The sequence below is a fragment of the Morone saxatilis genome, unplaced genomic scaffold (genome assembly GCF_004916995.1).
Source record: "Morone saxatilis isolate NCDOM2014 unplaced genomic scaffold, NCSU_SB_2.0 Contig6, whole genome shotgun sequence".
Taxonomy (NCBI): Eukaryota; Metazoa; Chordata; class Actinopteri; family Moronidae; genus Morone; species Morone saxatilis.
The window spans coordinates 13,145,173-13,168,477 of record NW_023340206.1 but is presented as its reverse complement, the minus strand read 5'-3'; the positions used below and the strand labels follow the sequence as shown (position 1 = coordinate 13,168,477).

General features: G+C 42.1%; 1 protein-coding gene across 1 annotated transcript in view; it reads left to right on the top strand.

The window, feature by feature from the left end:
• LOC118339692 (CLIP-associating protein 1-like) overlaps positions 1-18,804 on the top strand; it is a gene marked incomplete at its 5' end in the record, with an annotated part of 38,104 nt that extends 19,300 nt beyond the window's left edge. Inside the window, 25 exon segments of the mRNA XM_035677391.1 lie at positions 516-562; positions 984-1,184; positions 2,340-2,435; positions 2,606-2,797; positions 3,729-3,833; positions 4,593-4,649; positions 5,369-5,466; positions 5,892-5,915; positions 6,792-7,039; positions 7,328-7,391; positions 7,573-7,575; positions 7,693-7,856; positions 8,243-8,465; positions 8,620-8,715; positions 9,596-9,740; positions 10,377-10,500; positions 10,828-10,950; positions 11,886-12,033; positions 12,138-12,348; positions 12,459-12,512; positions 12,683-12,885; positions 12,970-13,098; positions 13,172-13,378; positions 13,468-13,584; positions 14,017-18,804. Of these exon segments, the coding sequence (XP_035533284.1) occupies positions 516-562; positions 984-1,184; positions 2,340-2,435; positions 2,606-2,797; positions 3,729-3,833; positions 4,593-4,649; positions 5,369-5,466; positions 5,892-5,915; positions 6,792-7,039; positions 7,328-7,391; positions 7,573-7,575; positions 7,693-7,856; positions 8,243-8,465; positions 8,620-8,715; positions 9,596-9,740; positions 10,377-10,500; positions 10,828-10,950; positions 11,886-12,033; positions 12,138-12,348; positions 12,459-12,512; positions 12,683-12,885; positions 12,970-13,098; positions 13,172-13,378; positions 13,468-13,584; positions 14,017-14,100 (3,163 nt within the window).
• Positions 18,805-23,305: the final 4,501 nt, after the last annotated feature.

The following is a 23,305-nucleotide window of genomic DNA, read 5'->3' as shown; positions in this document are numbered from 1 at the left end:
GGCTGCAGCTACAGGGTGTCTGTGCAGCGACACCAATGCTGCTTTCATTTCGTCTTTCATCTGTCTCTTAAGAGTCCGTCCAACTTTATTGAAGTGCAATATTAAATTACAGACGTTAAACTGTATTACTGGAAGAACAGAGGAAATCAACGATAAATCCTCTCATTAAGATCTATTATTGGTTTGTGGGAGGCTACGCTTAAAGCAGTGAGGTACAAACACTTGCCCTGTCAGATCAGCTGAACATCACGATTAAAATATCACGAGTGTTTAATACAGTGGAGCCGCTGGAAGTGAAAACCACAATTAAATAATCACAAATATCTAAAAATATCATGATTGAATAGTAGTTTTTGTTTACACTGTTAACAATACACACACTACTGATTTCAATTTTAATATATTCTCTGTGTGAGCTCAGATTTTTGAGAACATGCTACCATTTCGGTTTAATGGTGTTTTGATGTATGTCCATCTAAGTTAATGAATTTTCTCTTTTATTTTTATCTCCACAGTCGACCGCTGTCTGTAAAAAACACCTTTGGAAGCAACACAACGAGATGTAAGGACGCGTCTCTTCGTTCTTTACTTCATTTACTGTGTATTTATATATGACGAGCAGCTTGTTGCTGCAGAAAGAGATGAAATACAATTCAGGAAGTCCACTTTGAAAATAGTTTGAAGGTTTACAGTGGTTTAACTTTATACAGCTGTAAAATATCCTGTGTTCCTCCCAAATGCAAGAAAATGTCACACGCTGTCAGTCAGGTTTATGTTAAAAACTCACCAGGTGGTCGACAGACAAAAAGCCGAGCACCTGCTGAGCATGAACAAAGTTTATGAACCCCTGATTGTCATTTTGTTTTCATTTATCAAGACTGGACATTCATTTCTACGTTGCTAGATATTTAAAGGTTGTATATACGAGAGGTGGTGCAGTGTTGTTGTGTACTGATCTTACTTCCTCTCTGTCGGACCTCCAGCCAAAGCTGCCCCCACCAGGACGCCCGCCGCGGCCTCCTCTCCGGGCTCCCTCCAGCGTTCCCGCAGCGACGTGGACGTCAACGCGGCGGCCACCGCCACTGCCCGCACCAGGATGCCCGCCGTGCCCTCCGCGGTGTCATCATCGGCTTCGCCTTTCAGCTCGGCCTCGGCCCTTCCCCCCGGATCCTACGCTTCACTGGGTAATCAGCATTTTAAACATCAATGTCGAATGAACCTTCCTACCTCGGCATTGGGCTGTTCATTTAACATAAAACAAAATCCAAACTACATTTCAAGTGTGAATAACTCTACTTGGAGTGTGGATCTGTTGCAGTCACTCACCCTTCTTTCTGCTGTAATAAAATATTCAATATGACTCACTCTCAGTCAGATGTGTGTATCCAAGCTGTTACCCCACCCGCTCTCCTCTTTGTCAAGCATATTTAAAGCTTAACCTCTTGACCCCCGACCCTTGTTGTGTCTCTCCCGGGCTCGCCCACCCGTCAGACGACTCGCGGTCTGTTAACGCAGACGGTAAGCTGTGTGTGTGTCTCCGTATGTGGACAGGGGAATGACGCTCCTCCATGCCTCCTCGGTGTGTGTTTGACCCCCCATCAGTGCTGTAATGGTGGTCATCTGTGATGGACCTGTCTGTGCATGGACTGTCTACGCATGGTGTACACTTGGAATCAGTCTGTGTAGTAATGTCGGGCGCAGCGACCGCAGCTGAACTACAGTGTTTTAATTTGAGAGTAGATGATTTTACTCATTTAAAACAACAATAATATAATATTACACAATATAAATGTACAGGTTAAGTCTTTCTTATATTCATGTTTCCTGGAGTCTAATAATAAGCTGAACTACACAAATATTAGAGACATTTACATTCTAACTTCTGACTGAGCAGTTTTTGCTGCTGGTTACACAAATAACCCTAGAGCTCTTTAGCTTAACCTCGCTGTTGCTAAAGTTTAATACTACCGTATTCTGCTACTGTGAAGCTTTGGCGACCCCTCGTGGGTGTCCAGACCCCTAGGTTGGGAACCACTGTTCTAGCAGAAGAGACAGTACTTGTTTCTTGTTTTAATGAATCCTTCTATTAGGAATGAGTCTGAAGAATTCAGTGACTTGTGTCTTTCATCTCTCACAATTCCCTGTTTCATATCTTCTGTCATGTTTCCCTCTTTACGATCCCTCCAGTCTTAATTTCACTCTTTCTGCATGACAGAAATGTAGAAAATGTTAGGACCAGCTGCAGTCCTCATGTTCAGTGTGTTTAATCTCTGCTGTGAGTATAAAGGTGTTGAGTGTTTCTCACTCTTTCTCTGTGTGTGTGTCCTCTGCCTCTCCAGGTCGAGTACGAACCAGGAGGACGAGTTCAGGGAACGGTCCGACTGTGACAGACAGCCGTGGAAGAAGCCGAGGGAAAGTCGTCTCTCAGTCTCAACGTTAGTAACTTATCCCCGAGGGTAGCAGCTTCGCATTAAAGTCATTTAAATTCTAATTCTAAATATCTGGAATGGTTCATTTTCTGTTCCGTTTATTATTTTGCAAATTAAATAAACTTGAAAATTGTCCCAATCATTCTTAAAATGATGAACTTGTGTCTGTGTTGTAGCCGGCAGCAGGTCCGGTTCTCCCGGCCGACTGCTGAGCTCCACCTACGGCAGGATCCCGAGGCCGAACATGGGCACCGCCGCCGCCGCCGCCACCAACAGCACCTCCGCCAGCCTGACCGACAAGACCCGACCCCGAGGTCACCGCAGCCAGGGCTGTAGCCGAGAGACCAGCCCCACCAGATCAGGCACGGGTAAGGAGGGTGTTGAACCACAGGGCTGGAAACAAATGTCATAATAAAAGTCTGTAATAATGGAAATGGAAACGCTGTCAGAGCGTTCGCTGGAATTTTTGCAGGAGAAACATTTGAACCAGTGACGGCGTCTTAAATTGTTGATTTTTGGGAGCTTTGTTGAAGTGCTAAAGGAGTGGAGGTAAAATTATGGAGGCAAAAATGTGTTTTAATTAAATAATTACTGATGTTATATTTTAAGGAGTAAGACCTTTGAAATCTGGTGCTTATACCAAAAACTGTCTCACTGAAGTGGCTGATCACTTTATCACTATTGTAGTTAAGTTCTAACATATTTAGCATTTGTCCTAATGTTTGTCGTTTTAGGTCCTCAGTCTTTTGAAGATGGTTGGAAGATATAGTCACCTCTTAAGTTAGCTAATGGTAGCAAAACGCTAGCTAACCAGCAATATAATATAGATTGTTTTGCTCACATTAGTACACTAAACAATTGAAAACCAGAATATTAAAATGTTGTCAGGGTTCTTATACCATATACAGGATTCAGTAACAGTATTGATTCATGAGTTAAACATCAAGCTAATCCAGCTGTACATTGGTCTGAGCAGTCATGAAAATGAAGAATAGTAACTACATAAAGACACTAAAGGTAAATAAGACCTGCTGCTTAGTTCAGAATAGTTTCTTTTTGAGGTCGACTTGCATGCACATCCCAGCAGACATCCTTCCTTCTCCTCATACTAACACTGAACCTGCAGCCTCCCTGAGTCTCATTCTCCCTTCTCTCCTGCCTGACTAACCATCTCTGCAGAGCTTCAGGTGTGTCAGTGTCCGGCTGAATGTGCTACAAGCTAAACTCTCCCCCCCTGCGCTGCTGTCTGTCTGTCTGTCTGTCTCTCTCTCTGTCTGTCTGCCTGCCGCGCTCCTCTAGCCCGCAGCCGAATCCCCCGGCCGAGCATGAGTCAGGGCTGCAGCCGCGAAACCAGTCGCGAGAGCAGCCGCGACACCAGCCCCGCCAGGGGTTTCTCCCCCCTGGGTGAGTATGGTACCGGAGACCCCCCATCACCTCCTTTCTTTGCACGCCAGAGCTCATACATTGAAGTAGAAAAAACATATTTCATATATTTAATTTAGGGTTAATTTAACAGAACACATAACTAAGAAGCGCTCTAGTAAAGTGTATGAAAATCTGACCCTGCACGTGTGTGTGTGTAGATCACTGTTTTTCCTGCCTGGTTCTTTGCATGCTCTGTATTTAAATGTCCACATCTTCTATTGCAGTGGTTCCCAACCACGAGGGGTCATCAAAGCTTGACTAAGACCTTCTTGATTTTAATGGTTGTAACTTAAAAAACATACACAGGTGGCCTGTATCTCAGCATTTCATTCATTTCGGTGAAAACTAAATGAAATTGTTCTTTTTAATGCTCAGATTATTATTTAATATAAACTTTGAAGATATGAACATAAGTTATATCCGCAGAGCCTTTACTGTCTGATAAACAGCTTCGTCCTGCAGTAGAAAACAACCAAAGAGCTGAAAGAACAATGAGAAGAAAATGAGAAAAACATAATACAGACAGAGAATTGTATAAAAAGTTCCTAAAAATATCCAGAAACTCTGCAGTTATTGTGTTCACTGTTTGGAGTGTCCCTTAAGGAAAAAGGTTGGGAATCACTGCTCTAATTAACTAATCCTCTAGTAATTAATTATGTGCAAAGATGTAAACACTGCAGCTGAGGCAGAAATACTTTAGTGTCGTCTTATCTCCTCTAACTTTACGTCCTCCTCCAGCGACTCGTCGACACTCCCGCTCAACCAGCGCCCTGTCCTCCGCAGAGTGCTACTCAGGTGACCAGAGAGGTCTTCTCTGGAGGCGGATCGACTCAGTCAGCCAGATAAAATATCAACTTGTTTTCCACCAGTGTTTCCGTTACCTGGCTGACTGAGTCATCCTGCTCGGTGAAGCCTCTTTCCTGCATGGCTCCACGTCCGCCTCTCGGCTCAGTGTCGAGTGGACAGAGTGGTGAAGATTTTGTTTGTCTTTTCTTTTTTTCACAGGACTGAACTTTAATTTTGCAGCTTTGCGATGATAACTGTCTTGCAATGAGATAGACTTTGTTATTTGTGGCATTTTGATTAAGCAGTGCTGATTCACTCAGCCTACTTTCACGGTATTTTTTGCATTTTTCTTTTATTGTGGCTCATTTAAAGGTTGTGCTGGCTGCTCTCTGCTTAGATGTGCTGCACCATGACTGAAATGTGCTGCAGCTTTCTCTGCTATTTGCTTTGGGTTGAGTCCTGAGAAACTGTCCAAATTTATCTTAATGTATTTTTGACACTCTTCACTCCTAAATATTTTCTTAATCTGACACCGTAATAGATAAATTCCTGTTTAAAAGTGAAGAGTGGGTTGCTGTTGTTATTTATTATTTGTTTTATTCCATTTCAAGTGCCTGATACCAAACCGCACTTTCATTTCTGCACAGTGGAATTCCATCCCATATTCGTCACGTTAATAACACTCCTCTTAACCTGCTGATGTGTGTCCGACCTTCTCTCTCTTCCAGACCGGCTGTCCCATCAGGCTCGGATCTCGGCCTCCGTCAACGCCATGAGAATCCTCAACACCGGCACCGACGTCGAGGCTGCCGTTGCTGACGCTCTGGTAAGCACGGAGGTGGAAAAAAATAGAAATATATGTTTCATAGCCCTAACTTTCTTTTTTACACAGCTTCGTATGTTTGTAGAGTTTTTGTAGTCTCCAGATAAACTTCTCTGCACTATGTTTATAGAATAAGTCTGCTGATATTCTACCCATATTTCTAGCCAACAAATCCAATAAAGAGACTCAAACCAGCAGTGAATGTATCTACTAACACGTACTATGTGTGTCAAAGCCTCTCTGTGCAATAGAGCTCCATTGTTTTTAAAAACTATTATCATGTTGGTCTTTTTCTTATTCGATCTGTTAAAGAGAAACAGAGTAATGGCAGACTTATCCTTCAATATGAAATAAAATGTGTTGATGTTGGAGCTCGTACAGTCCTGCAGTAACTTGTCCTCTTTCTTCCTGGACTTTGTACATTTCAGCTCTTAGGAGACTCGAGGAGTAAGGTACAAAGAAACCTCTTCTGACACAGAGTTGAACCATTCTGTCGCTGCATGCACAGCACGAGCATTAAACACTGACTTTTACATTCAGACATGGAAGAGTGAGCAGGTTGGGATGCAGTGCTTTGAAACTCTGACAGAGTTTCCCAGAGCTATTGATTTTCCTTCTACCGGATATTTGTCTAATCACAACAGCTGCTGTGATTCCCTGTGTCACAGTTTTTTATCAGTCTGGGGGCCGTATTCACAAACATTGTGAGAATCCAAATTAACTGTGGTTCTTGATCTTGTTCCGTTTAAGACTTTGGGAACCAGGGTCCTTTTTAGAGAACCACAGTTTCCACCAGTTTTGAGTGGAACCATTGTACTCAAGAGTGTGTCATTAACAGCGGACAACGAGCTGTAGAATATGACACGCCCACTTTGGTTTCCAAGGAAAACCCACTATTTTTGTGGTTCCATCTCTTAAAAAGTCCTCCTTTCTACTCCCCGTTTTCACCTTAGAAGCTCTCTTCAGGGCTGTGAGGGGAAATTCATTGAAATTGTGAAAATGTTTTATTAAAATTTTTGTCTCTAGGAGCCACTCTTCAACCTTAATGAATACGGCTTCTGGTTCACAGGCTATTTTTAGTTTGGTAAAAGCTGCTAATTTGTCTCATCAAGGCAGCCTGTTAACCTAAAGTGACCGGTGTAGAAAGTCAGCATCAAGTAACCTCATCCATCTCACATCAAATCATCAGAAACCTGCATGACTCCGACTCTGTAGTTGCATGCTAGATCTCCTCGAAGCTGTAGATTTGACTTGTGAAGGCATGGCTGTAGATAAAGAAAGCATGCTGATGTTACTCTTCAGTCACTGTCCTGTCTTCCCTCGCTCAGCGGAGGCCGGTCAGGCGGCGTTTCGAGTCTCCGGGAATGTACTCAGACGACGACGCCAACAGCGACGCCTCCAGCGCCTGCTCTGAGCGTTCATACAGCTCGCGCAACGGCGGCATGGCGCCACACTATCTGCGTCAGACGGAAGACGTGGCCGAGGTGCTGAACCACTGCGCCAGCGCCAACTGGTCTGAGAGGAAGGAGGGACTGCTGGGACTGCAGAACCTGCTCAAGAGCCAGAGGATGCTCAGGTGTGATATGCTCACACATGGTGTTTATTTTGTGAACTTGGTTTTCTGCAAATGCTTAGAAATCATAAAAATGGAAGCATTTTAAATGGGTGTATAAATACTGTATATATCTTTTTATGTTTTATTTTATATAACTACTATTACTTTGTGTCAGGGAAATTGTATTTTCCTCAACTGGTATCAACTTAGATCAGATCTTTTGCAGCCCCAGTTTGTCATTTACAAAGTCTCTGGTCCCGTAACCTTAAAGCAACATTATGTAAGATTTGGTATTTCTTTCCCTGTCAGTCGTGTGGAGCTGAAGAGGCTTTGTGAGATCTTCACCAGGATGTTTGCAGACCCTCACAGCAAGGTGAGACTCAGCTGAGCTCCTGATGCTAGGCAGGCGAGTGACTGAGCATAAATGAACGTTCCCATAAAGGCGGTAAATGTTTGGTGTTTCCTGCACATGTCCGAACTAACTACAGGACGAACTAACAGAGTGTTTTTTTGTTGCATGCCTCGTCGCTGCTCGCTGTGGACTCTAACACCAGAGAGTAAGTGTTAACTCACCTTACTGTCCGCAGTCAGCCGTGCTGTCAGACTTCAGCAGCACAAACACATGAAGACTGATGACTTTATATTCCTCTCATTCACCCCTCGCTCCCTCTCAGGTCTTCAGCATGTTCCTGGAGACTCTGGTGGACTTCATCACGCTGCACAGGGACGACCTTCAGGACTGGCTCTTCGTCCTGCTCACTCAGCTGCTGAAGAAGATGGGGGCCGACCTGCTGGGCTCCGTCCAGGCCAAAGTCCAGAAGGCCCTGGATGTTACCAGGTGGGCGGCTAGGCGTAAAAAATACAAAACTTTTTTTTGTTTTTGGCCTTTCGAAGAGACTTTGTGAGTGTATTGTTTATTCTTTATACACTAATATGTGCACTGGTCAAATTAAGTAAAACCAAGTCAGTTTTATTAAGTTAATAAATAATAGGTCAGCTGTACATCTTGTGTCCGTGATCCATCTTTTAATCGAGAAAGAAGAGGAAAATCTATGCTAACGCACGTTTGAACTATACACAGCTGCTCAGTCAGGTCATTAAAAAAAAGAAAAGGTGCGGAGAAGATTTGAATCCCTGCGTCCTCTCAGTAATGTTCAAATGAAGCTTCCTCAGTTGGTTATTAAAAAGTTATGAACCAGGCTTATTAAAGCTGTTTGTTCGCAGAGAGTCCTTCCCGTACGAGCAGCAGTTCAACATCCTGATGCGTTTCATCGTGGATCAGACGCAGACGCCCAACCTGAAGGTGAAGGTGGCCATCCTGCGCTACATCGAGGCATTGGCCCGCCAGATGGACCCGGCAGACTTCGTCAACTCCAGCGAGACGCGCCTCGCCGTCTCACGCATCATCACCTGGACCACCGAGCCCAAGAGCTCCGACGTCCGAAAGGTAGGAGGGCGGGGCGGCGTGGAGCCTCACCTCCATCTTCCCTCAGCTTTCTTCTTGTAGTTTTCTTGTTTATTTGTCTGTTCTTTGTTTCATTTTTTTGTTTTCACGTCTTTTGTTTTGTCCAATTGCCATTTGTCGTCCACCACACCCCCAGACCCTTCATAACTGGGCAGGGGAGGATTTCTCAGGCCGACCCAGCACCGTGGCCTCTCTGCCTGGAGAGGGCAACCTGGAGGAGAGGTGCAAGCAGGTAGAAACTCCATCCAACAGCATGAGCAGAGTGCGTAAACTCCTCTAACCCAGAAACACTCCTGTTCGGGCTTGTTCACTGAGTGTTAAAACGCTCCAGATAACCCGACAGTGAAGGCTGGTTGACACTAACTGCTCTAGAAACAAGCTTCAGGATCATGTTGTGGTTCTGTTGCGTACACATGGCTGTAAATCAGAAGGATGGATGTTTAAATGAAGCTACAAGTACGTGCATGAGGTGCTGTTTTAACTCTGAGACTAAACTGAACTAAACATAACAAACCTGAGGTTCTTTTTGCATCATTTTTTACCTTTAACTCGATATATTTCAGTTATCTTAAAAAAGACTCAGAGTGGAAACCGCTCCTTCCAGCTTTTGGACATACTGCATGTTCACTGCAACAGCTTCTTAATATCAAAACTCAGCCTCATATTTACCTTCAAGGTGAACTTTCTCTGTTTCTCTTGTTTCATTAATTTTTTAAACAAGGTTAAAGCACCGGGAGGATGAGCTTCAGGTGCTGAAAAGGGTATCTTTGAGTTTATGTTCTGTGTTTCCTGTTGAAAGTGAAGTTACAGTTTGATTTCAACAAATGTTTGTTGTACATGGTGAGCCACACATACAGTATTTAACACTTTCACCAGAATGTATGAACGCTGTCTGAATGGGGCTTAAGTGCAGAAGGTTGCTGCGCTAGAAAGTCTTTAAATAAGTCAATTTGTATTTCAAACAGGTGAAATTATCCTGAGCTCTGTGCAATAGAAAGAACAAGCTTACAGATGTGATGCTTATAGTGGCAAAATCTCTGCACCTCAAATAGACCAGATAGCGACTTAAAGTGACATTGTGTGTGTGTTTGTGTGTGTGTGTGTGTGTGCAGGCGGCCCAGGTGGTGCTGATCGCCCTGTTTGAGCTGAACACACCGGAGTTCACCATGCTGCTGGGAGCTCTGCCCAAAACCTTCCAGGACGGACCACCAAGCCTGCCAAACACCTGTGAGAACGCCAGCCAACAGTCATCGCAATGTAGTACACACCATCGAACACCACACACACACACATAGACTCAATATGAAACTAATTGATTATTGTAAAAAGTTAGTAATCAGAAGTCTGCTTCTGTTGTAATAAATATATTTGACAGTTTCTTAAAAGGAAAGTGCTGCAGAATTAAAATAATTTGTTTTATTAATTTACTTTATAGATTTTTTATTTAATAGAAAGGAAAAAGTATTTAAATCAGTGTAAAATTAAATTGTATATTAGAGTTGTCTTTTATTTTCATTGTGTTCAGTAAAGTGGTGCCACTGGCGCTTCATATTTTATAATTTCATCACGTTTGGTACATAAAAGGTTAATTCTACTGTAGTTTACTGAAACTACAACATTCTACTAATAAACTACCACTTTAATATAACATCTCCTTCTTTTCAACATTTTTGTTGAAAGAAATAAAGGTTTTTAGGACTCAATTATAGATTTGAGTTCATCTGAAGTAACTAGAGTAAATGAATCAGTAAAAATACCAATAATGTTTTATATCACAATTAATTTAATAGTTTGAGTAGATTTTGCTTTTAAACCTTTGTGGACGTCAACTACAATGTCAAGATTAATCCAAGTTGATCTCCAGATGTTTTTCTGTACGTTCTGAGTCTACAGCCAGTTTTTATCTACAGGCGTCTCCCAGTAGCACGTCGGGTCGGACGCCTCCTCGGCAGCCTGGCAGCCGCAGCAGCCCGCTGACCTCCCCCACCAACTGCTCCCATGGGGGGCTCTCTCCCAGGTAACGCTCCCCGCTGCACCGGCCACTGAAGTATATTACAAACAAACATTTAAACTCTTCGTATTAGTTTGATTTTATCCAAAATGCAACTCATCCTCATCACAGTGTATGGAGCCATCCCGGATTTAGACGTTAGAATATTTCCACAAACTGACGCCAGATTTTACATTAAAGGTGTCGGTTCTCCGCCTGGCCGTACTAACACTGACTGAGAACAGTGCTCCTCCTTATTTCCCCCTTTTCTCACATCTCTATCTTCTCTCTGGGCTGCTCTCCTCCTCCTCTTCCTCCTCCCCTCCCCTCCTTTTCCTCCCCATCCGGTTGCAGCCGGCTGTGGGGTTGGAGCGCAGACGGCCTCTCCAAGTTCCCTCCTCCACCCTTCCCCTCCCCTCTTCCTCCACCCGCTGCGCACTCCTCCCTCAAGGCAGTGCGGCGAGCTTACTCACCCAGGTAACCCCACCCCTCTCTTCCTCCTCCTCCTTCCTCCTCTTCCTCCTCGTTATGGGGTTTCACAGTAGAGCTGGCTTTTAAATTGTCACATTTATTTCTGTAACAATAAATAGAGATATTTTATATATACTTCAGAGTAACATTCAGTATATTCTGCAGTTAAGTTTTCCTCTTGATTCTCACTCAGTGTTTCTTGTGCAGTGAAACCCTCTAACAGTCTCATCTGTTGTCACTGCTCCGCTCCGTCCGCTCTGTCCATTTGTTTGGTTTCTGTTTTTACTTCACTCCTGTGAGAAAATGTGTAATCACGATCCCTGTGCTCGACTCACCTGTCTGTCTCTACCTGCTTGAGTTTGTCAACATGCACGGCTCTGCACGTGCACTGTACTGTAACTGTGTGATTCCACCGGGCGCGGCTGCGACGCCGTCACATCAAGTTAAAGACGTTAAAGATCCAGACGTCCTATGACTAACATGACATCCAAGGGCCGTGCCCGGTGGAATCCAGGCGTAATACACACGGAGACAGTGGCCTGCAGGCTCTGACACTACAGTCCTGTTTCCTAGTCATGAGCAAAGTGTTACAGAGCTTTAAACCACTTCATCAGAGAAGGAAATAAAGTTCCAACATTTTCTTCTTTGCTGTTTTTTAAGAAATAAAATGAAAAGTTCATCAGGCAGTGAGGATTGCTCCATGTCTAGGAAAGTGTTCTCAATCATTGCTCACAAGCTTTAAACAAAAGCAGTGCTGATCCAGGACCACTGAAGAACTAAAGTAGTCTTGGATCACCACATAAAAGTATCTTAAGTTCTTTAGGTCAGGTCTGCTAGATATCCAAGATTCTTCTGGGATCAAGCAACAAAAAGTCACATAATCATAAACCTTTTGGTTGAGCCAACTCTCGTGCGCTTGCTTTCTTTCTCCCTCACCGCAGCATGCTTGAGTACGACAGCGAGAACCTGAACTCAGAGGAGATCTACAGCTCTCTCCGGGGGGTCACCGAGGCCATCCAGAACTTCAGCTTCCGCAGCCAGGAAGACTTGATGGAGCCGCTGAGACGAGACGGCAAGAGGGACGGCATGGTGAGGAGGGAGTTACAAAATAATAATAAGAATTTAAATAATTCACTGTATGACCTTATTGTAATTCACTCATACGGTAACGATGCTGATGTTTTGTTCTTCAGTCCGGAGTCGGGGCGTCATCCGACGGCGACGTGGTGGGCGGACGCACAGCCTTGGACAACAAGACGTCGCTGCTGAACACGCCTTCGCCGCGCTCCTTTGCCGGCCCGCGCTTCCGAGACTACAACCCGTACAACTACACAGACAGCATCAGCACGCTGGACAAAGCCGCCCTGAAGGAGGCGCTGTACGAGGACGCCGTGGAGCGAGACGGTGAGACAGCGGTCGCTCCTCGCCAGAAAGAAGCTAGAAAAATGTGTTAGATTTTATTGTTGATTAGTTTGTCGCGTTCTCTCTTTTAACGTGAAACCTTTTCTTTGCAGGCAGCCGACAAGAATGTGTCGAAAACAAGATCATGAACCCCAAAAGCTTCCCAGGTACAGACACTGAGCTCAACTTAAATACCGACAGCTAATGATGTGACACTGATAGAGCAGTAACTAAAAGATTGAAAATGAGTGACTTCATTTCTGTTTCTCTTTTGGCTGATTTAAATGTGTTTATCTGAGAGTAAAAGTACGTTGTTGTTTCTGCCGTACTCCTGCAGCAGGCCCCGCGGAGCAGCTGGAGCTGGTCGGGGGGCTGCTGAAGGAGCTCTCCCAGGGCCAGGCTGGGGAGCGGGGCCCCGAGGAGAGGCGGGGGACCCTGCTGGAGCTGCTGAAAGTGGCCCGAGAGGACAGCCTGGTGGTGTGGGAGGAACACTTCAAGACCATGCTGCTGCTGCTGCTCGAGACACTGGGAGACAAAGACGTAAGGACAGAAAGCGAAATCTCAAAGTCTTTCATCGCCTGTAAAGAACTGTTTGTAGAAAACCTTCTGACTCCTCCTTCTCAGCACACGATCCGGGCGCTGGCCCTGCGAGTCCTGAAGGAGATCCTGAGGAACCAGCCGGCCCGCTTCAAGAACTACGCCGAGCTTACCATCATGAAGACGCTGGAGGCTCATAAAGACTCGCACAAGGAGGTGAGGACCAGTTTCAGTTCTGATTTTGGAACGTTATTTCAGAGTTGGACCCTAAATCACGCTTTCGCTGCAGGTGGTGCGTGCGGCGGAGGAGGCGGCCTCCACGCTGGCGGGCTCCATCCAGCCGGAGCAGTGCATCAAGGTCCTCTGTCCCATCGTGCAGACAGCGGACTACCCCATCAACCTGGCCGCCATCAAGATGCAGACGAGGGCCATCGAACGCATCTCCAAGGAGCCGCTCCATCAGCTGCTGTCTGACATCATACCCGGACTCCTGCAGGTGAGACGCTCTTCGTGGAGCGACACATTCGGTGTTATAATCCCTCAGTATGTTGAGTGGTGAAAGTCATCCGTCGTCTGCTGTTGCAGGGCTACGACAACACTGAGAGCAGCGTGAGAAAGGCCAGCGTCTTCTGCCTGGTGGCCATCTACTCTGTGATCGGAGAGGAGCTGAAGCCGTACCTGGCTCAGCTGACCGGCAGCAAGGTACTCTCACTTCCTGTCTCTAAGCTGTCACTCATTTAAAAATATATTGAGTCTAATTTAAACAATCACACACTGTTAGTATCGGCCCTGCATGGATGGGTTGGGCAGAGAAGCTGCTGTGGTGGAGGTGAGGAAGTTAACCAGACAGACTGTTTGAGAACACGTAAAGATCTCACCCCTTTAGAAACTCCCCTTGTGGCCGTTTGGGGAGAAAAACAGGGACAACATCTGCAGTTCTCACTAACCGTCAGGCACCAGAGGGTGTTTTTTAGAAAACTTACAGCTTATAGGAAGTGTTTTCAAACTGTATTTTTCTGTTTTACTGATCGGTTTGACAAATACACGTTCAGTTCAAGAAATCTAAACACACAAAAACTGTGGCGTTAGTGTTTGAGAGAGTCCTCTGACGCCGCTGCTGTTTCCCTCCTGCAGATGAAGCTGCTCAACCTGTACATCAAGAGGGCCCAGACCTCCACCAGCAACAGCAGCAGCTCCTCCGACATCTCCTCCTACTAACTCCCTCCGCACACACGTAGCTTTCGTCCTCTCCGTACCACAGAAACCATTTTCATTCCACCAGCCGTCATCACGACCAGGATCATCTCGATGTTCTTTGCAGGACCAGGCCAAGAACCTCATCTTCCCAACCAGCTCCTGTTGTCAAAATGATTCATTCCTTCAGCTGCTGATGGATCTTGAGGCGCTCATGCTGTCGTGGCTCCAGTTTCCGGGCCTTCATCTTGAAAGCTTAGCACATTTCTGGGAGGTCAGGTGATCCTGGCAGCTAAGACGTTTAAAAAAGAACCGCCATGTTCTTCATCCACTTTCACACTAGAGTCATGAGCCTTAAAACTTTTATCTTCCACTGGCGAACGATGGAAACAAGTGATAGTAGAAACCATTTTTTAGAGGCTGTGTGCCTACTTTGTCCTCACTTCACCATCTAGACCATCTTCTTTCATCGACCGTAGCTGAGGTGATCCTGGTAAATAAATGAGTTATCCTGACATCGAGGCCGTCTTCTTAAACTGAAAGACCTGAGGTGAGTTATCGTGGAAGAAAAAGAAAAAGAAGGGTTTTTGCGGTGTAACTTTCTTCCTCTCGGTGCAGGAGGAAACCTGTGGCTATCAGTATTTTTATTCATTTTTAGTAATCCACTTCTTTGAACAATGTTTTGCTTTGACACATCAAACCTTATTGTATATTGAATGTAAAGAGCTTAAACAGGGTGTGGATCTCCCCTGTGTTCCTCCCTCCTGAACTACTGCCTCATTGTACCCGTCGGATCAATCTTAAAGGCGTTTGAACATGTGCATTTGATGAATTTTGAGCCGTACTGAGCAGTTAAAGAGAGTGACGCTATAGTCTTTAAAAGGCTGAATTTAAGGGTCCATCTGAAGACGAATATGTCAAAAATAATCAGCTTTGATTTAGAAGTTTGAGTGCAACAGCAGCACGTTGTTTCTTTTCTGCTGTTGCACTCATTAATTGATAGTAATATGTGTTAGCTTTCAAAAAAATGTGAAATCCAAGTTCATCTTAGTTTACAATGAAGGATCATTTGGCTGGCCAATGATTTAAAGCACTACAGTGATGGAAAACAACGTTGTTGTGGGCCCAACTACCAGCAGAAGATACCAGTGTTGATATTTAAATGTGCAGAAATCATATTTACGGTGTGAAGAAGAGAAGAACTTATTTTTTCCTGTGTAACACTTATCAGTTCCCATTTTAAAAATCTATAACAGATAAAATACTTTATAAAATCTTACTTCCTGTTTGTCAGATCAATATAAAATAAAGATTTTGATTTTTTTTCTACCTGGATTGAAAGAAATTAAACGACGTTTTTGCACAGGGTTTGCTTAACCCCTTTAACTATTCATATTATGCATCAAATCTCATGTATGTTGCCTTTATGAGGCCTGAAAAATAATTTTTATATCAAAATCATGATTTGAAAGAGCCATGATTTTAATTATAACTTGCATAATTAATAGTTTAATAGTTTGTCTTCACTTCCTTTCAATAATTAGTCATTATACAGCGTTAATTTCCAAACACAAAAACACAACGAGGGCATGCACTGGATCAAGAAATTAGTATTATGTCTGTAATGTTGCTGGAAATCATTTCAAAACACGTGATTCACACCCACTGGATGTTTTTTATGTACGTTACACTCAAAAGTTCCAGTTTAAATGTATTTAATTAAATCATGGAACGTATTTCCATGTGATTAAATGGCTTTCTTTCGGGGTTAATCAATTATGTTGGACAAAATGTCAGACAATCCCCTGAAGACCAAGTTTTGTTTTATTTGGTCTGACTAGCAGTCAAAACCTCAAAGATGTTGACTTTTCTATCAGAAACTACAAGAGCTAGCAGATTAAAAATTTACTTCTGAAAGAAAACATTAACGCTGAGCCCTGATCGCGATATTCGTCCGAGAAATATATATATATATATTGTCCTATATAGCTGGCTTTTATCCATATAGTCATAGAATTTGACTGGTATTGTCACTGTCATGCAGTTTCAGCAGTAAGAGAGGTGTTGTCTTATAATGGGACCAAACACATTCACACAATCTCTGGCTGTTAAAACTCATAAAATAAGCCTTTTTTGTACGGACTAGATTTTGTAGTACTGTAAAGTTAGATGAATAAATTTAAAGGAGCTGGCTGTGGGACAAAAAAGGTAGAAAAAGTTCAAAATCTTTAATTTACATTTATATGATGAACATTGATTACAATGTCAAATTAAATTTACTTTCTTTTTCTATTATAGATTTTTTTTTAAATGGGAAGTTAAACTGTAGTTAAAAGTGTGTCATGGACCTAATTTGTCATCTATATATGTTTGAAATCATACAGCAGATTTGTAACCAATTTCAAAGACTGAAAGTACACAAAATAACAATATAATGATTTTAGAAACATAAAACCACTGAAGGACAGAAGTGATATTTGTCCTTCAGAGGGGTGTGAAACTGAAGGACCAGTTCTCTTTAAACTGGGAGCTTATTGGTTTTGATGTCTGCTGTCTTACAGGCTTGGGAATCCACAAGCTGTCAAGTCAAGACTACTGTGATTTGTTGAGTTTCATTCCAAAATTTTGAAATGTATACGTTATATTACACTAAAAAAGTAACCTAAAGGTCAAGATTGAGGTCAAATGTCTCAAAGTTAGTGTCAGTATTTTAATTTATGGCAGTTTTTTTGGCAGTGAACTGATGATCAGTGGTTTATTATTCAGTTATGCTGATGATGACAAACTGTTCACTATGTATTCTTGTTTTAAAGAGACGGTTTTGGGAAGAAACTCATCTGTATCAGTTGTTCCTAAATTGAATGTAAGTCACTTTTTGGACTTCGACCTTTAAAATGTGAAATGTTTTAGCAAAAAAAGAAAGGAAAAAAAAAAAGGCCTAAATCTGACAGAAAGATTGACAGATGCTACTAAAGCAAGCGACAATGCTAATTGATGACTCGTAAAGTGCCAGCGTTATGAAAGTCCCGAAAATGAAATGAAAATGAACAAAGTATGAAAGAGAGTGTTTGACCTTTGGACATTAGCAATAAACTCTTGAGAAATCCAGTTCGGATTTTCACGTCAAAGCACTGTAAATTTTCATTGTGTTCCTCCTTTGAGACGCTCTCGCTGGTCAATGTACAGAAGTCTTTTTTTTTTTTTTAAGTATATTACAATAAAATGTTACTGCTGCTTATTATAATACTAACAAACATGCCTAATAACTCCAGCATATGTACTGTATCTCCACAGAAAAGGTTTAGGTACAGCTATGATGATTTAGAACAAAACTTACTGACTGAACACTTTAATTTTTAAATCCTCCGACCGGTTGAACGTTCCTGGTGCTAAACTCCGCCCGTCTGGCGCACAAGGCAACTTCAAACACACGCTACAGAGGAGGTTTAAGTCCCGTTGAAGGTTGACATTTTGGGAAATACTCTACTGTGCTTTCTTGCCGAGTGTTAAGTGAAAAGATTGATACCACGGTAGATGTGAAGCTAGTTTGCTTAGCGTCGGGAACAGGTAGCCTGGTTCCGTCCAAAAGACCCTGTAGACAGCCAAGACATCTAATTTGATTCATCACAAAATGTGTGATAAAGGATGACAACTTAAATTTAGTTTTATTAAATGTTTTTAGCATTTATAAGTAATATATAAACAGCAGGTGTTATATTCAGAGTGTATATATATATATATATATATATATATACGAAATTCACTAGAGCGATATCTCAGACCAAATAAATGTGACAGAAATACCAAGAAGTCACCAAAACAGTCTTTGTTAGTCTTTCCAACAATCACTAAAGCTGATAAAGTCAAAATAAATCCTTAATTTATCAGAAACCTCACCAGACTCAATAGACAAAATTGCTAATTCTACCTCTCAAATCAATGTAACATGATTCAAATAGGACAGAAACCAAATAAACAGCGCTGAGCGGCTGCTGGCTTTATTAAGTGGTATCAATCTGAACATCGACTCTCCTGTAAGTTAACAAATTGAAGTCATTCTTTAATGTGAGCCCAGAAAGTGGAGGATGCTGTTACTGAAGGCCTTATTTTATCTCTTCAGATACTCTGTTGGACTGTTAAATGTACTGTACCAGTGCCCGTTGTCACTTTTCTCTCTCAGTTGGGAGAATTGGACAATTTGATCAGCTTACTTTTTGTTTTGTTTTTAACATTCTGGACTGAATGTTTCCTCCAGAACCAGTGAAGTGTGATCCAGTGTTAGCCTGCTGCGCTTCATGTCCCTTTACTTTTGTACAGCGTGTAAAACCTCTAAACTACGTCCGCATGCGCACTCCACAGCAACCGTGGGATGTTTTTATCCGCCTGCGTTGCTGTCAGATTAAATGTATTTGAGTAAAAAGCAGCAACCACTAACGGACATTTAAAAGCATACTTTTTGATTTTAATGAATGTGTGCCTTTGGGTGAAGATTCCTGGCCTGGTTGTCCCGTACGATACTAACCCGTACTAACACTACACGACGCTGCTTCTTAAGGTGGACTGACATGATAATGTGAGAGCAATGAAGAGATGCAGTGCTGTAAATAAGCTTCAGTCACGATGCATGGCTCCCGTTTTAGTTTTATTTTCCTGTGTATGACTGTATATATTTACATGTTTGGTTCTCTTTCACCTGTGATAGAACTTGAAATAAACTATCAGACTTCTCCTCTGTCGTCTTTGTCGTTTATCACAATAATACAAGTTTATCTGTTTTTGTCTCGAACCCTAAAATGGTTTCTGTATCCTTTGGGGGGGGGGGACAGTCATTAACCCTTAAATGGACAAGCACATATAAATGTTTTGGAAAATGTATCTCCCAAGATATTTCCCCAATTTAAGGCATATATTTAATTTTTTTTTCCTGCTTTTAAATAGTTATCATCTTTTATAACATTTTCTAAGCAATAATTAGCTACTTTATTTCATGTTTTATATAAAAAGTTTAAAGAAGTGAAAATATTATTGATTATCTGGAGAGTATAGGCTTCAAAATCTGTGATTGATTATCCCAGCTCTGCCTCTATATGTGGGCAGTGTATCCTCCAGGGTACATTCAATGCCTGATTATCAGAGCTGTTACAATATATTCATTATTTTAACATATAAAATCATCCCCAAGAAACAATATTGCCTCAAACAACAAAAAAAAACAACTTTTACCTGGAAATTCCTGAAATAAAGAGCTTACTTAAGTTTCTTGTCTTTTATGTAGATTTAAATGTTTCTACGTTGGAATAAAGGTTTGCAGTGACGTCAAAATAAAAGCAAATGTTTAACAAAAGAATAAAACACATGAGAGTCTTTACACTCTTTGGACTACATTTCCCAGGTGCACTTGCAGGGAAAAAAAGCACAGGTGTTCTCTATTGGACGTCATCATGACCACTGGGATCCTGTTTGTTTGCCTGGATGAAGGTTTAGTGACCAAACCTTCGACTTTATCCTGAAACATAGAGCCTCCTTTTCTCCATAGGTCCAGATTTGGAAGGTAATTTGGGAATTTTATTGTATTTCTTCTAGATTATGTTATTATGTTATTATATTTTTAATCCCAAATGGACAGTCAGTGTGTTTAAAGTCAGTGTGAAGTGGCGAAACCACCACCAGATGGCGGTCTTAACACTCGATTAGTTTTTAATAGTCCACTGTGTATAATTATTGATCAGTTCTAGTTGAATGTGTCACTTTGAAAATACCAACAGTATCATTTGAAATGGGTTGAACAGTAAAACACAGAGATATCTCATGACAAAACCTTATTTATAACTTTTATTTATTATAACTATAATTATGTGTAACGAAAATGAATTTCCCTCTGGGATTATTAAAGTATTTCTGAATCTGAATCTGAATCTGAATTATTTTAGTATGACATTTTAAAGGAATTTGTACAAAATAAAGTGGTTTTATTTTATATTACAGACTGTAAATTGCACATCATATCGTTCATATGGTATTTTCATATTGAAAAACTTCCTTTTGATGGTAAAAATTTGCATTTATACAGTGAAATATGGATTAAATGGAATAAATAAATAAATATCACTGACACATTTTATGTACATTTCATATAATTTTCAACAATAACAGCAGAGAGCAGCTGATAAACTGAACAATGAACACAATAACTGCAGGAAGTTTGTGTAAAACCAGTAATTCACTCTAATAATCAACTCTAAATTAACTATAATAAGATAATACGTTTCTTATTTAACAGTTTCGATTTTATTTAGTTTTCTTCACAGAAATGAACTAAATGCTGAGATGTAAACTGACTATGAGGAAGGCCTCGTGACCCCATAGTCAAGCTTTAGCGACCCCTAGTGATGGGCCCCGACCCCCAGATTCAGGAGCAACAGACTCATTTGTTCCTGCTGCCATTGGCCAATTAGATAACTTTATGTGACCTCTGCATTGTGTTTGCGGTTACAGTACGTAGTTACTGCTGGTTTCCATCCGATCTGCACACAACCGATCATTAAGCATTATTGGGATGCATAAGTATGATGCTTATAATGATTAATAATAAAATGGAAAAAATGCCAATAATAGAGCATTATAGCTCATTGATACAATAATAATAATATAATGATATAAAGTCAACTTAAAGAAAATGAGTCAGTGGCACCAACTGGATCGCCTGAAACACTGCACACATTTAAGTTCACTCGAAACAACTTCAATAATTAAAGTTTGAGTTGGGTTTAATTAATGTGAATGAGTGAATCCAGTTTTAATTTAACTTTTATTCAAATGTGTTTGACATTGTAGTGACGTAGAATCATGAAGCTGCATAAAATGCACCTAAAATAATGTAAATAATTACAATTATAGTTGTAAATGTACTTTCAACTGCTGCTACTGTAAGACAATTTCTTCTTTCTCTTTTTTTTTTTGGCATTTAGCTTTATTGACAGGACGGTAAAGAGACACAGGAGAGTGAGAAACAGCAAGAGCCCCGAGCTGGACTCGAACCCGCGCCGCTGCGGTACAACCCTTAAGACTGTTTCCTCCTGCTTTTATTGGACACGAGGCCTTCAAGTACACGAAGTCACATTTAAACAAAACCAATATCTGCATCATAAACAGTTCAACACACACATAAAAGAGACACAGACTCGTTATAAAGAAACCGGAGCAGCATCGAGGCTCCGGTGAGGAGGAGGAGGAGGAGGAGGAGAATGTTTGTCCCCGTAGAGCTCCACTGATCTGATCGGGCCATATTGGTGATTACAGATGAACAATCTGCAGGGCCACGCTCTCCAACTCCAACGCTGTATAAATCTTTAAACACATCCCTTGGATCACTGGCTCCTAATGGGGCGTTTCATTCACAGATCAGAGCAGGGCGTGGGGACGGAGTCCTCCCCACTAGTCAGACCTTGAAATGGCTTTGTTAGCATCTCTCAGCGGTGGGCCATGTGTCGTTTCATCAGTATGCACACACTGTTGAAAATTAATTTCATTAAAGCCTCCCCGCCACCCTCCCTCACTTACTGCACCTCCACCCGCTCGGCTCCTCCTGTTTAAAAGCCCTCATAGTGTATGATTAGCGCGCATTTCCCCAACCTGGCTGGGAGTGGCGGCTAGGTCGGGAGGTCGCGCAAATGAAAGAGAACGACTTCATTGTGAGATGACTGGCCCATAAATCATCGGCCGTTTTCTATAAATCACGGCAGATGGCAGGGAGTGAGCCGAGGCTCATGGGAGCTCGTTGCGGCCCCTGTGCATGATGGGAAGGGCCGGGCTCTAAGCTGCGGCAGAGGCTGGCAGAAGCGCGGAGGTCACTCGCAGTTTGTGGGATGCGGAAGACGTGAGGCGCAGCAGAGGCCTCCGGGCGGAGGTCACTTGGAGTTTGCTGGAGGCCTCACGTCTTCCGCATCCGCAAGCTGGAAGTGACCTCCGCCCAGAGGCCTGGTTGGCACTCTCCCCTCCCCTCCCCCGTCCCGGCAGCTCGGGCCCGGGCTCACCTGATGAGATTCAGACCCCGGAGGTCCACGTTACAGCACCTCTCCACGCTGCCCTCCATTTAACAGGTCTAATCTGCCTGCTTAATATGGAGACAACTTCATCCCCCCCTTGTCCCCGAGCTGCGCTGAGACCTGTCAGGTTGACACTAAAATGTCCGCCCAGGAGGGGGAGAGATCTGCCAGGCCGACTCACACCTTCATTATTCATCATGATTATTTAACAGAACAGGATTCACCCGCACTGCAGCCCGCTCTGCTGCAACACTGCGCGACTTAATGTAAAGTTCCTGCTGCTCCTTTAACTCCTAATGAGTTTTAACAAACATACATAAGTACCGTCAGTGCTCGTTCTCATAGTCTCGGGATGAAGAACTGTTCAAATACACACAAAAACAGACATAAAATAATAACACAGCCCAACTTTTTATAATAAATTATTATTGTTCTCTTTCTGTTGTGATCAAAAATATCAATCTGAAGCTCAATTCTGTCAATATTGGTCTAAAAACTGTTAGTAATTTGTTAGTAAGTAAAATGTTAGTAATAAAAATATCTGAATATTCTACTTAAACACTGAAGTCGGTTTGAGTTTGAGATTTAAAGTTTAAAGCAGGAGGCACATCTCTCTCTACTACTAGATTATTTAGTGTTATATCAACTAAATTATCTGGATTCGTACTCAGAATGGGCGGGGCTTAAACCAGCAAACAACCGTTTCTGTTACGTTTTATTTCCTCATTTTATAGCAAACAACAAATGAAGCCATGAAACCTGCTCTCTTCTTCTTATCAACCTTAACTTATCTTTTGTACCAAATATTTGATTTAAATTGTGTATGAAGACGTAGTTTAAACTCATATGAATTATTAGGATTATTTTATATTGTCACATTACCCTGCCATAGACAGTGAATGAAAGACTCAATGCAGCTTCAATGTCTACAAGGTTTAATGCTGTATTATTATTATTATTATTATTATTATTATTATTATAGCTCTTTATACGGGCTGGTCGGGGGAAAAGGAGCTACATTAATGAAAAAAGTTAGAGAACAACTGTAATAAACAACATTAAATGTGGAATAAAGGGATTTAAACAACCTACAAGCAGTAAAACTGGATTTAAGTCTCAAAAATACACAATGTATAAAATAATACACAGGAGGTAAATGATTTGTGGAAAAATAATACCGCAGG